Source organism: Phyllostomus discolor, chromosome 3 (assembly GCF_004126475.2).
Source record: "Phyllostomus discolor isolate MPI-MPIP mPhyDis1 chromosome 3, mPhyDis1.pri.v3, whole genome shotgun sequence".
NCBI classification, from domain to species: Eukaryota; Metazoa; Chordata; class Mammalia; order Chiroptera; family Phyllostomidae; genus Phyllostomus; species Phyllostomus discolor.
The window spans coordinates 87503101-87517963 of NC_040905.2; the positions used below are offsets into that span (position 1 = coordinate 87503101).

Sequence of the window (14863 nt, forward strand, 5' to 3'; positions counted from 1 at the left end):
CTGTCACTCAAAGTTAGTTTGTATTTTCTAGAGCTTTATATATATGGAATTAGCCTGTTTTTTTCTTTTAATGTCTGATCCCTTTTACTCAGATTAGTCATGTTGATTCATCCATTTTGTCTGGATCATTAGTTCATTTCTTTTTTTACTGTTGAGTAGTGTTTCATTGTATGGATATCTCACAATTTATTTCTCTTTCATGTGTTTATGGACAGTTGGATTGTAGCCAGTTTTTGGCAATCACAAATAAAGCTGTTCTGACAATTCCTGTACAGGTCTTCATACGGACATCTACCTCTATTTCCCTTGTGTGATACCTAGGAGTGGAGTGTTTGTATCATTTGGTACTAGTACACAAATGTTTAGAGATGCTTTATTTGAAATAGCCAAACTAGAAATCATCTAAATGTCCGTGAATATTTTCTTAGAGATTTTATTTTTAGAGAGAGGTGAAGATAGGGAGAAAGAGAGGGAGAGAAACATGAATATGAAAGGGAAACATTGATTAGTTGCCTCTTACCCACGCACCAACCTGGGACCAAACCCACAACACAAGAATGTGCCCTCACTGGGAGTCGAACTGGCAGCTCTTCCCTTTGTGGGACAACACTCCAACCAAGTAACTGAGCCACACAAGTCAGGGCTGTGAATATTTTTTAGAAACTGCCAAACTTTTCCAAAGTGGTTGTTATTTTATAATCTCACTAGCAATGTATGAGAGCTGCACTTATTTCAGATGAACCCTTGCCAACACTTGATCCGTTGTTTTTTAAATTTCAGTCTCTTCACTACACATGTAGCATTACTGTGTCGTAGTTTTAGTTTGCACTGTTCCAGTGACTGATGACAGTGAGCATCTTTTCATAAGCTCGTTTGCCCTTGGTACATCTTCTTCGGTGATGTGTCCAAATCTTTTGCCCATTTGTTTGTAACTGAGCTGTTTGGTTTTTATTTAGTGTTCTTTATATATTCCGGATACAAGTTATCAGATAGTATTTTTTGAAACCATTTCTTTCAGTCGGTGATTTATCTTTTTATTCTCCCAATAATGGTGATTTTTGAAGAGCAGAAGTTTTTAATTTTGATGGACACATTCATTAATTTGTTCTTTTGTAGGTTGTATTTTGGTGCTATACATAAGAAATCTTTGCCTAACTCAAGGCCACTGAGGTTTTCTCCTCTGTTTTCTTCTAGAGGTTTTATACGTCTTAGGTTTTACATTTAGGTCTATGATTCATTTTCAGTTATTTTTTTGTTTATGGTATGAAATTATATATCCATGTTTATTTGTGTATGGATACCCAACTTTTCCAGCATTGTTGAAAAGACTTTTCTTCTTCACTGAATTGCCTTTGTGCCTCTGTCAAAAGATAATTATCCATGTACGTGTAGATTTATTTCGGAACTCTATTTTGTTTCATTGATCTGTGTGTCTACATTTACACCAACATCACACTTTCTTGATTACTATAGCTTTTTAAGCCATTAAATCAAGTAGCATTAGTCTTCCAACTTTGTATTTCTTTTTCAAAGTTGTTTTGGCTATTTTAGGTATTTTACATTTACATATGAATTTTAAAATCAGTTTGTTAATTTCTACAACAAATGCTGCTGGGGTTTTGATCAGTATTATATTGAATCTATACATCTGTTTGGGGAAGAATTGATATCCTAACAATATTGAGTCATCCAACTCATGGACAAGGGCTGTCTCTGTAGAGAGAATACATATATTCTACTCTTGTTAAATGGAATATTCTATAAACATGTAGTAGGGCAGATTGGCTGATAGTTTTGTTCATTTCTTTAATTTATCTCAGCAGTGTTAGTTCTTAGTGTATATCACTTTCACATTTTTGGTCATATTTATCCCTGTGTATTTCATATTTTTGATGCTATTGTAAATGGCTTTAAAAATTTCAATTTCTGATTGTTCATTGCTAGTATATGGGGGTTATAATTAAATTTTGTACATTGGTTTTATCTGCAACCTTTTTAAACTCTCTTATTTTAGTAGCTTCTTTGGTACATTCCATCAGATTTTCTACATACATATATTTACATAATCTGTAAATAAAGGCAGTTTTACTTCTTTATTTTCAGTCTGGATGTTCTTTAATTTTTTCTTGCCTCATTACATTTGCTGCAACCTCCAGTACAATACGGGATAGAAATTATGAGGCTAGACATCCTTGTCTTGTTCTTAATCTTAGGGGGAAAGCATTCATTCTTTTACTACTGAGTATAGTATCAGTAGTAGGTTACTTGTATTTGCCCTTTATCAGTGTAAGGAAGCTCCTTTTGGTCCTAGTTTGCAAAGAATTTTTTTTATCAGGAATGGGTATTGGATTTTGCCAAATGCTTTTCTTCTGGCATTTTTGGAGATAGTTTTTTGCTATCATGGATTTTTTTTCTTTTTTTAATTAGGAACTGACTCACCTGAAATGTATCCCAAAGAGTCAGTATATTAGTCAGGAATCATGTTTGTCTGCAATAAATAGATATCTGAAAAAATGGGAACATATGCACACTTGGGGTTCATTATCTTTACGTACTGGCAAGCCTGAAACTGGGTGCTTTGTGGTACTTATTCATCTGTGTAAGGAATTCAGAGCAAAGGTTCGCGTGGTTCTCTGGGTCCTTCCCTCAGACTTGCCCAGTTTTGGCAAATTCAGTCATTTTATCTGCACATCAGGCATATAAAGGAGAAAGAAAAGGGACATTACACCGACAAATAAGTCTGTCCCCTGCACTGTTTTCCACAGGGACACCTCAAGCCAGAATGAGGACTGGGAAATGTCCTGTGTTGCTGGCAACATTATTCTCCCAGAGAAAGTGGCATTCTGTTAATAAGGGTGGAGGGAAGAATGTGCATTTGGTATGTGATTAGCAACGTTCGCCAAAGACACTGCTAGTCATCGCCCTTAGTACGTGTCCTTAAGACTCTTAAAGGCCCTATCAGGAATGGAGGAAAAGGAATTTCAAATGTGGATGATTTTTCGTTATACTTACTAGGTGCAAACTGGTGGACCCCCAGAGCTGTCTCACCCTCTGAGACTGATCAACCGTGTATGCAGGCTGTGTATGTGAACCGCCAGCGGTGGGAGGCAGAGTCCCTGACCCCACACAGCGGGTTATGCAACTTTGGGGATGGAATGGAAAGAGAACGGAGTATGAGGCAGCTGTCGTTGCCATTCTCCCTGCAACTTGCTTACAAAGGCATCCACTTTCTCTGTTCAGTCGTTCTCTGTTTCGTGAGACCCACCTTGATCTCGCTCGAGTTGGAACTAATGGCTTCCTTCCCACAGTGCCCGCAGGGTTCTTTATGACAGCTTTATTGGGATAGAATTTATATGCCATATAATTCAACCATGTAAAGTGTGCAGTTCAATGATTTTTCTTATATTCACAGTGTTAGAGAACCATCACACCATTTTAGAACATTTCATTACCTCAAAAAAACAAACACAAAAACAAACAAACAAAAAACCCTATACCCATTAGCTACCACCCCACATTCACTCCTGATCCTGCCTAGCCCTAGGTAACCACTAATACACTTTCTCTCTCTATAGATTTGACTACACGGACATTTCATATTAATGGAATTATTAAAAGTGCTTTCACGGTATTGTGCTCACACCTCTGTTATTACCCCTGCATTCTGCTCCCTGTTTATTCGGTGTAAGGGGCCTGTAGGTGACTAACTCTGTAGACTGCGTTCCTCGTCTGCTGTCTTTCTATCCACAGCAGCGATATGTCTGCTACATCAGTAAATATGAAACCCGAGTGGGTAGACTGCAATATAACAAATATGGAAACAAAATTATTCCTCTCTGTACATCAGCATTGTTGAGGCAATTAGATTTTGTAGAGACTTTGCATGTAGTTGTCCTCTAACAAAGGTATGGAATGGATAAAGTTTATTTTGGAGGTCGACTCTCTGCTTTTTGTGTCTTCCTCATTTGAATCTTCTAACTTCGGACTCCTGGCCATGTAGTAGCATATTTGCTCTGGTTTCTGGCTCAGTGCAACCTGTCCCATCTTTATCACCCCTGCCTCTCCCCCCCACCCTTTAAAACTTATCACCGCTTTTGTTCCTGTGGGGGTCAGGCACCAGGGTTTAACCCTACGTCTGCCTCTCACACCAGCTACAGATGTTGGGACAATCATTCCATTCCCCAAGGTTCACCTTCCTTGTCAGAAAAATGTGGGAATGATGTTCAGTGAAGGCATCCTTAACTCTAAACATCTGTGTTCTTCAATGTCAGCTCAGAATAAATAAATGAGCAAGAATAAGTTTTGTGACTTGTGTTTTTTATTCATAAGGCCAGAGTAAAAGGAACTTCTGAGGAAAGATGGATTAGGTGGAAGGTTTGTTTAGTTATTTTTGAGGAATACTTAGATCATAGAAACATTTTCAAATATATTTAAATGAACTGATTATATTATATCCTTTAGGACAACAATAGGTGCCCACGTTTAGAGAGATAATTGGTTTACGAGGAGTCTTTTGTCTGCCCACTCTTGCTTTCCCCTCTTTGTCATGCCCTAGGTGTAAATACAAAGGCAAATGTACCTGGCAGAAGAGAAAGCTATTGAGCATAGTCAGTGGGTCTCAGTATTAAAGCAAAATATTTGCAAATGAAAGGAATGAGGTCCATGGCACTGGTAATGGGATTTAAATGGATTTAGGAACTAAGGCTGAAACAGGAGCATAATTAGAAAAGATTCCAGGGTCGTCATGTCAGTCCTCACCTGTTCGTCAGGCAGACAGGCTGTCCACAGCTTTTACTTCAAACACGTGGCAGATTCTTCTCATCAGTGTCTCTTGCCTTCCAGTTCTTAAGGGAAAAGAGGGGTTGGCTGTCCCTTACAACTTGATGGGCCCATAGCAGTGTACTCACTGTGAGTCCAGAGGTTCAGCTTCCATCTGACCTCTAACAGAGACTACTGAAAACTCAGAATATGATATTTAATGACTTTCTTAAGGGGAGATGTGAGAGATCAGTCATATAGGTCATATCACCTTTGCTAGCTTTTCCTGGTTGAAATCACTCTTTAAGAACAAGAGAAAGAAAAGATGTGAACAGAAATAAAATGACTGTTTCCATTGATGCCCAAGCCACACTTACGATGCCTCTTTTGCATCTGTCCTTGAAATCTAAGCTTTTGAACATTTGCTAAGGGGACCTCCATTCCCTTTCTCTTTGCTAGCTCACTTTGGGATTTTTCTACAAGACAAAATCATGGGCTTAACGTACCTTGGTTTCTCATGTCGTGTTTTCATCATGGAACCTCAACATCCAGAGTAGGCATTTAAAGTTGAAAGAGAGAGGATGAGGCTGGGGTGGGGATCCAACACAGCTGGTCTCCTGGAGGGGACACTCTGTGTTTGCCACTACTTATGCCATAGTCAGTGTCCCTGCAGCTTGGTGAGTTGGGGCATGAGAGAACACAGAGTGTTACAGCTCCCTCTGTTCACCTCTGTTAGCTCCAGTCGCCCCTGCTGGTCTTAGAGGGACTGGGTGAAGGCTGTCAGGGTGTGCGCAGAGCCAGGAGCTGGTGGGCTAAGGACCTGGGGCAGAGGTGGCACTTGCGTGACAAAGTCTAGTACTGTGTGTAGATTCTGCACCATGGACGTAGAATTTGGTGTTCTTTCCATTTAGAATCCCTACCAACAGTAATGCTCATCATTTAGATCATTATTTGACTTTAGGCTTCAGTGCTCAGAAGCAATTCCATTGGCGTTAAGCTTTAATTAAGAAAATTACTAGAAAAGCTGATCCTCCCTTCCAATTCCTAATTAACTTACAGACAAATTTGTTTTCTGCTATCTATTCACATTTTGCTTCAGACTTTGGCCACATGTTAGTTTGTTAGTTCCAGGTTCTCATAAATATAATCTGGAATTTCAAATTACTGCATAGGATTTTTTCCCTTCAATTATAATTAAACTTCTTGATGTTCATGTCATAAAACACAAACATTGTATCATCCAGGATCAAACATGAGAACATTCGTATGATTATTCAGCCATCTGAAAGCATTTTGAAGCAGATCTTTGATTTTTACATGTAGAAATTTGCTTACTATCCCCTCTTTTGGAATTAACAAAACAAGAGCAACAAGAAACAATTGATTGGAATCCTAGCACACGCAATTCTGAGTGTTTACCCTCTGGGGCTTGTGTTTAACATGTGCATTTCTTTACCCATCTTGATATTGGAGGAAGGGTACTAGACCTGCTTGTTTAATCTTAACTTTCTTCCTACTTTGATTCAGGTGGGTGCTTCGGAATATTTGGGGTCACACCAGGGTTAAGAGTCCACACAACTACAACTCAACCCAAAGTTTAATATGCAGTCTCTATGGTAACTATGCATATCAAAGAAGTGGTTTGTGGGGAGAGAAAGATGAGTGGTAAAAGAATGTACAAGGAAGAAAGGGAATGAAAAAAATGAAAGGATAGAAAGATGGACAGCAAGAAACCGAGATCCCATGTTCTCCTCTCACGGCCCCCCTCCCAGGCAGAGAGGAAACGCCAGGCTGCCTTTACCCAACCCAGCGTCTTGGGTTTCAAATTTTCAAGTAGTGAAATTGATTCTTTTGTCCAATGAAGTCTTATACAGATGCCCCAAATATAAAGACAAGTGAAGTAGTAGTTTTTTTTAATTCATTTAAACTAGAAATAAACTAGTTTACCCATTTCGCCTACTCTGCGCCCCCTGCCTCTCCTAATCACCAATCTCTTCTCTGTACCTATGAACTTGGGTTTGTTTTTTTAAGATTACACATATCAGAGAAACCATACGGTATTTGTCTTGCAATGCCTGACTGATTTCACTTAGCATAATGCCCTTGAGTCCCATCTGTGTTGTAACAAACGAGAGGATTTCATTACTTCTTTATGGCTGAATAATACTTCCTTGTGTGTATTTAGCACAGTTTCCTTATCCATTCATCCACGGATACTTACATTGCTCCCATATCTTGGCTGTTGTTAAGTGACGTGGTGGTGCGCATGGAGGTATAAGTGTCTTTTCAAATGTATTCTCATTTTCTTCGGCTACATACCCGGAAGTGGAGTGGCTGGATCATATGGTAGTTCTATTTTTAATTTTTTAGGAACTTCCATACTGTTTTCCATACTGGTTATACTGACTGACATTCCCCCCAGTGGTGCAGCAGGGGTCCCTGCCCCCACATCCTCACCAGCGCTTGCTGTGTCTTGTCTTTTTGATAATGGCCATCCTAACAGTTGCAAGGTGATACCTAGATCGTTACGGTTTTGGTTTGCACTCTCCTGATTGTTAATGATGTCAAGTGTCATTTCATGTACCTGTTGGCCATCTGTGTGTCTTCTAAGTTAGTGTTTTATTGATATAAATTTATAAGTTAACATTCGTAACATTGCCTTAGCATAAAATTATCAAGAACAACAGGACTCTTAAATAAATATAAGAATTTGAAATTCAAGAGAATGGGTAATGCTTCTTTTTTTGTCAACCACTATACCCAATTTTTGTTTTTTTTTTAAATGCAGTGTATTAGAAAACTCTAGTTTCATACTAAAAGCAAATAGTATCTGACTGTTAAAACTTCTCAAGACATACACAGAGGATTTTAAATAGTTTTAGGGTTTTGAAGGAGGAAAAATTGGTAAATTTGGGGCTGAAAGCTGATCGCTGCACGTTGCAAACAGCGACGTCATCAGTATGGACAAGTGAGCACTCCTGCATTTGCACGCTTTCAGTGGGTGTGAGCACTCTCTGTAAGCCAGTGTCCTGTACGCATTCCACCACACAGCATGGTGCGATGCAGTGTCCAGAGCATGCCCTAGACCTGAGCCACCCGTGCCATTTAATTGGTCCTTACCTATCTAAATCTTAAAGAAAGAACACTGCAGAGCTATGTCCTTATGAATGAACAACACATCTATAATCAAACACATGCATAAATATGTAATTGTCTGAATCAAATATTGGGAGGTTCCCATGCATCTCCTTCGAACTCTAGTGTCAGAATTTCTGCTCTGTACCAACATCCCAAGCTCAGCTGGCCTGGAACCCCTCACCAAATTGCCTGGGTGCTAAAAAACTATTCTGGGGATGTAAGTGAGCCTGTGTTTTCCTGAAATTTATGGTCCCTTTATTCTGCTCTGGTGCCCTCTACCTGATGGATTTTTGTAATAAATTTATATTTTTCATTAGCATATTCCAGGCTAACTCTCAGACTAAAGCCCTACCACCTTAGTTTGGTTTTCAAGGTCCCTCTCTTGCTTTTTAAAGCTATTTCTCCAAACAGTGCATCCAAACAGACCTCATTTTCATTTGTTTTTCTTTCTGCATTTTGCTTTGCTTTCTTCTTACCTAAAATGACTTTCCCTTAAGTCTAAATCTTTTTAATAAAAAGCTTAGAAGTGATTGTCATTTTCTCTTTTGGTGCAGCAATATAGGTAATGTATATACACATACATGCCCAAAATAGAAAGCTCATAAAAATTTTTAATAACATGGAAATATTTTCCCATTATATTAAGTGGGAAGGCAAATTGAAAAAAATATTATTCTGTTTTTTTCTTTTCCTTGAGGAGAAAAATATATAGGAAAACATTGCTGAAAGTTTCTACCTACACAAAAATGTTACTAGTTGGTGGAACTGGAGATGAAGTTTATTTTGTTTATGGTATGTTTTGACAGTAGAACTGTTTTATTTTTGTTTTTGTAATAAGGCATGAATTAAAAACTTATCTCTAAACCATGTGGTATCTTATCTCATCCTCACGTAACATTTTAGAATATCTTAACCTAAAACTCTTTCATATTATTCTCAAAATTACTCAAATATTCGGGTATTTTCAAAAATGTTTCATCAGTGTTAGGGGTACTAAGGTTGAAAATAATGCTCATTAATGTACAGCACAGAATAGTATTTTTGATGTCCCTTCCTGTCAGTCCACTGAGCTTTGCTTTGGAAATGATCAGACTGCCCATCTGCTCATAATTCAATGACACCTCTAACCTCCACGGGTTGGGTGACACCTAGGATGGTCACTAATGAGAGAAGAATTGAGATTTACTGTTTCCCAACACCTGGGTGACATTTTTCAAATATTCTCCTCCAGTAGGAAAAGGGCATGTAGTTCCGCTGTGTCGTAGTTGTGAACAGCGTGTGCCCAAAGAAATCCAACTGTTGTTGTTCCTGGTGAAGCTGACTGGGGCTACCTCCCAGCCTGCTTGGTCGCCCAGGAGTCCTAACACCTTGCTTTGTGATTTGTTTCTGTGTTTACTGCCCATATGCTTCTTTCAAAACAAAGAAGATGTATTTGATAGTCACTGATAATTTTTTAAGTGGATTAGGCAGTTTTCCTGGAAACTTCTTTCTTCACTGAGCATGAAGTAGAATTAAATAGTAGAAATGAAGGAATTTATTCGGAGATATCAAAATAGGAAGGAGAATTGTTTGGTTACACCGCAGACTGTAGGAGGGCTGAGGAATGGATTGAAGAAAATTATCAAGCATGCATGTTGTTTTTAAGAGATACTTGAGACCGGGATATGAAACAGCTGTGTTGTTGGTGGAGGGGTGGGGGGCGGTTTCTCGTGCCAACTTTCCTTATTTGATTGATTTTTCTTTCTGACAGCCCACTGTGCTGATAAATGTGTCCATGGTCGCTGCATTGCTCCAAACACCTGTCAGTGTGAGCCTGGCTGGGGGGGCACCAACTGCTCCAGTGGTGAGTTTCCACCTGCTGTTGTCTGTCTCGGGATGTTTGTGCTGGAAGGGCCCCCTTGTCTGCAGATTACCCTGAGCCACGGGTTTCCCTCTTCATCCCTCTGCAGAATGTGCTGTGGATTCCTGGACCCAACTCAGCGATACAATTTCCTTTCAATCTGTGTATGCATTGTATACAGAACTGAGTTTAGAGAAAGGTACTTGGGATGAAGGACATTTCACTAATCTGATGCCGGTATTTTTGTGAACATGAATCCTTTTTCCAGAGTAGGGCAGCGGTGGTAACATAGTTATTGTCTTCTGGCTCCTGTTTCTACTTGTTAATTTATCTATGATATTTTCTTGATGATGAAAATTTACCACTTGTTGGTTTTAACTCAAAAGTAAAATTGATATCTTCAGTGCTGAAGCTATTCTTCTGTACATTCTGAAATGCAAATAATGAGCACTTGCTGAGATAGCTTTGGGGAGAAATATTGGTAATGAAAATTCATGAACAGTTTGGTATTTAATTAAAACATAATATTGTATATAACCTGTCTCTGTTATGTTAGAATTACAATTGTACAGTATGATGTTTTGCACTATAAGCAGGTTGCACTTAAAGTCTCATCTTCTTTATTATGAGTGTTAAATGATGGGATGTCATGGAACACAGCTGCTTTTCTAAATTTCACAGTTAAAATGTTAGTTTTCCGGCTAACTTGTTGCTGTGTGTAGGACTGCGAACACTTCCTGCTCGTTCATACTTCGTTTCCCCTTGAAAATATGAGAAGGAATCCAAGTGCAACTAAATGGTAATGCTCAAGTCATTATGTTTAAAGGAAACAATAGTTTTAAAAATTGGCAGGGCCTCACCACAGCACGAATGTGTCCTCATGGCTACAAAACAATGTTCTGAAACTAGTCTGAAAGGACGTCCTGCCGTCTAGGGAGCCGGTTTGGAGAATTTTTACTTGCGCGCACTTGGAGTCGAGATCTTGTGATCTTGTTAGAGCTGTTCGCTTCAGCTGTGCGATCGCTTGGCCGTCCCTTGTGCTGTCTGCGCACAGAACATTTGCGTGAAAGAGCCCTTTATTGTATCTTAGACAGGCAGAGTGTGTGTGTGTGTGTGTGTGTGTGTCTGCTCCTGACAGGCTTCCATTTCCAATGGGTAACTGTCTCGCAGGGTTTTGTTTTGCTTCTGCTGGAGATCGGGAGGAGAGGGGGCATTCTGTTCACATGCCGTGGAGGCAGAGTGTCTGGGATGTGGGCTTTGGCTCGTGTCCATTTTTCTGGCCGACTGACCTCAAATGTGATGTGGCTTTCATGAACTTTTCCAGCATAAAAATCAGTTGTGCCTACACATTTTGAGGAAAAATAACATTCTTATATAAACTGGTAGGAGAGAGAAGAGTGGATGTATTTGTCATTTGAAAAGTGAGGCCCGTTGCTGATTCCAAGGCGAGCGTGTGTTTTGGCGAGTTCCAGCCGGATCTGTGCATCGTGCACCATCTCCTGAGGACTGCACCCGAGTCAGGCTCAGACGTCAGGCCAACGCGTGTCTGTGTACACAAAGCAGGGCACACAGGGGTCTCAGACTCCCAAGAACTGGTTCAGGCCATCTCTAAAGTAAACGGGTGCTTTGTCTTCAGGGTAGGACTTCTCGAAAGTAACTGCTTTATTTTAGAGTTGACTCATTTTTAAAGGAAGCCTCTAGAACTCTGAGAACACGTGTTCTTTCATTCCTGGAAGATGATATTGCCACGACTTTTAGTTTATTCTCTACAACTCATGTTTTGGCTTATTAATAATGAACAAAGGCATAAATAAACATGGACAGATATCTGACATCTTCAAAGATGTTCAGAGAAAAACTTCTCTGGCACCTTTTCAAATGCATAAGAAAATGCTCTTCTGAGCCAGAGCACTGTGTCTCATTGCCTGGGTTGTAGCTGCTGCGGTTACTCTACTATCTCTCATTGGGGTGGTAGAATTTATTTATTCTTGGCTAGATAATTCTTGAAATGAAATGCATGTTCTAGTAATCTACTGAGTAGCATAGCTAGAATGGCCTCATTTTCAAAGATCTTATTTTTCTCATTAGTCTTATAAATCTATTTGATAATACATATTAGATCCATAAAATGATTGCATTGATAATAAGAGTGGTTCCTTGTATCAGTCAGTGTCCAATCATGAGACAGAAATCACAATTTTTTTTTGAGTAAAGCTTTTATTTTGGAACAATTTTAAATTTACAGAAATGTTGCAGACATAGTAGAGAGTTCCCATATACTTGCATCCAGTTCTCCCCCTTGTTAACATCTTACCGTTGGCTTGTCCAACTGAGAAACTGACCTTAGTGCATTACTGAACTTGCTAGAAATTTGCCCTCTGGAACTTACTAGAAATCTACCCTACAGGACACTTGGGAAAGCTCTTAATGGAAAAGGTCTTACCAGAAGCTCTCTGCTACAAAATAGCCCCAGAGGGATGCTCAGGGAAGTTGCCGGCTGATGGGGACTGCTAGCCATGGTGTTTGGTGTTTGGCAGGAGCTAGATGCTGGAGAAGCTGCTGCAGGAAGCTAGAGCCTCTTTTGCAGAAACCTGGCACTGTGAAAGCTGTAGGCGCGACAGAGTTGGATGCTGGAGAAGCCACTCCCCCCACTGTGCTCACAGGGCAGGATCTGGGTGCTGGCGTAGCCACATGCGCCTCAGGAGTCAGTTGGGCTAGCACACTAGATCCACCATGGAAAACTTTCCTCTTGGAATATCTCTCCGGTGCCCTTTAAAGAAAGTGCTCAAGATCTGGCCAGCTGGAAAAGGAAAAATATTTAAAGGGCCCATATCCATTTTTGCAGAGCAGGCAATGAAGAATGAATTTAGCACTAGCAGCAATAGAGTAATAACTGTTGCAATCCATGCCTTGGGTTACACAGCTCCTTTACATACATTTCTAGACACACTTGAATTCTTATTGATCAACAAAGCAACTCTACATTTCCATCTAATAAGATACAGCTACCCATGTTCTAAGTAAAGACCTTCTCACCCTCTTTCTCAAATGATGGGATCAAGTCCCAACAGTTGTGTATCTGCTGCTGGTTAAATTAAAATTTTCTCAAATTCTGTCATAACTCCACTGAATATTGTTATCTAGATACTAAAGTTAATACCCAACAACTTGTTTATAAAGTAAAATAAACATAGAAAGAGGAAAAAAGAAAGTAGCATCTATAAATGAACATATCCATATAGCAAACCAATGGAAAGTATTAAAGCCTACCACAGGCACCTTTTCTGTGATTAGCCACAAGGCTATGCTATTATGTATGGCCTCCTTCCTCTGCTTGGCAGGGCATATGTGCCCCTTGGCAGCCCATACCCCACTTGCTTGGGGTTCGTTCCGTTAGTGAGTGACTAAAGCTTCATTCCTGAAGGGCCTGAGTTCTCAGTTGTCCTGCCTTTTAAAAAAATTGTTGAGGTTTTCTATTACCCTTTACTAGCGGGCATGGAGGTATGAAGAGGTGACCCCCAGAGTCCCTCAGTTTTCAGGCATGGTTTTCCTCCCTCCCACTGTGTAGTGGCACCCCAGTTTCCTCTGGGTCGTCAGGATGATCATTTCATCTAGAAGAGGGAGTACGTGTATTTACATTGAGAGGTTAAAATAACCAGATGGTAATAAATTAGTAACTGTCACACAGAACTATCTCTCTGTATTTTTTTTCTTCCTAATATACTTGGGAGATTAAGGAACTACAGATACATTTGCATGTACAGGTTAAGAAAGGCTTCCCTTGGAGATTGAATCTGTTCTCCTTGTCAGCGGAGGGAAGGTTCCCGTCTGTGATATATCATCAGTGTCCCTGGGTCTCAGTGTGTTCTCTGTGTAAACAACCAGTGTGTCAGAGAACTGCACAGCGTTTGTGCCCCCGGAGTGAAATCAGGATTTATTTGACTAGACTCGGACATAGTGCTTCTTTTTAGATTTGATTAAATGATTTTTTTAAAAAGCCCATATATATTTTACTTTTATTGGCACCCAAATGTATACCCCAGCCTATATGACATTAATCTACCTTACCTCCATCTCTCTCTTTGCGCCTCTCTTTCCTGCTCTCTGATTATCCCCCTCCCCCATCCATCTCTCTGTCCCATCATCAATCCTCTACCCGTTCCTCCCTCATTGATGACAAACCACTGCTGAAGGCAAGGGCTGCACGTTATTAATCTCTTTAGCCTCCATTGTGCCTGGTACCTGGGTTGTTCCATTTAATTAGATTAAATGAACCATATGATTCTCTATGATTCTGAGAAGGTCATTTGTATATTCATGATGCAAACTTCCATGGAAAGATCACCGTGTACGAGGCACTGTACTGGATGCCGGGGTAGGAAACAAATGTGGAACAAAGCTCATGGCTGGAGAAAAGCAGACAGCAGTGTGAGTGTCCCATCACAAGAAAGAGAGCAGCCTCAACCAGAGCCATGGCTTGAGGAAACACAAAGTGGAGTTAGGTAAGGTAGTGCAAGGTTTCCTGGGTGGACTAGGGCAAGAGGGACCTGATGTATTGCTGTGGGGTGAGGGGGGATGAAACGAAGATGATAAAGTGTAGACTGCCCTTCCAGAAACTTAGCTGAGACTCCAGCAAGGAGGAGCAAAGAGGGAGTTAGGAAAAAGGCAAATGTAGGCTCAAGGGAAGTTTTGTGTTTGTTTGCTTTTGTTTATGTTTTAAGGTGAGAAAGACTTAGAGGCTGAGAGAGAGGTGAAAGAAAGAAGAGAGAGGCTAGAGACTCAGGTGAGAGAGCAGCTCATGTAATTGTGGGAACAAGGCTTCTGAGAAGACATCTGGGGGATGGGCTGGGGTCCCAGCAACTGATTAGTGGGGAGAAGTACTTCCCACTCCCAACAGAATGAGGAGGGAAGAGTGGCAGGCAGGGATGTCCACAGGTGTCTGGTATCAGGGGTGCTCATGGGTGAGCGAGCTCATATTTGATGACCTTTCTTCTCTTGGTGAACTTGGAAGAGAGGTAATCTGCTGATACTAAGGGGAGCAGAAGTGGAGTCACACTGATGATGACAATGACAGACAGTTCTTCACTGAGCACTGGGTATGTGCTAAGCATCATTATAAGAGCTTTA

The 14863-nt window shown here is 40.3% G+C and overlaps 1 protein-coding gene across 2 annotated transcripts in view; it reads left to right on the forward strand.

Annotated features, from left to right (window-relative positions):
* MEGF10 (multiple EGF like domains 10) overlaps positions 1-14863 on the forward strand; it is a 173354-nt gene that overhangs the window by 77545 nt on the left and 80946 nt on the right. For both annotated transcript variants that reach the window (XM_028530034.2, XM_036020709.1), the window contains exon 5: positions 9647-9739. In XM_028530034.2, the coding sequence (XP_028385835.1) occupies positions 9647-9739 (93 nt within the window). The remainder of the gene's footprint in view (positions 1-9646; positions 9740-14863) is intronic.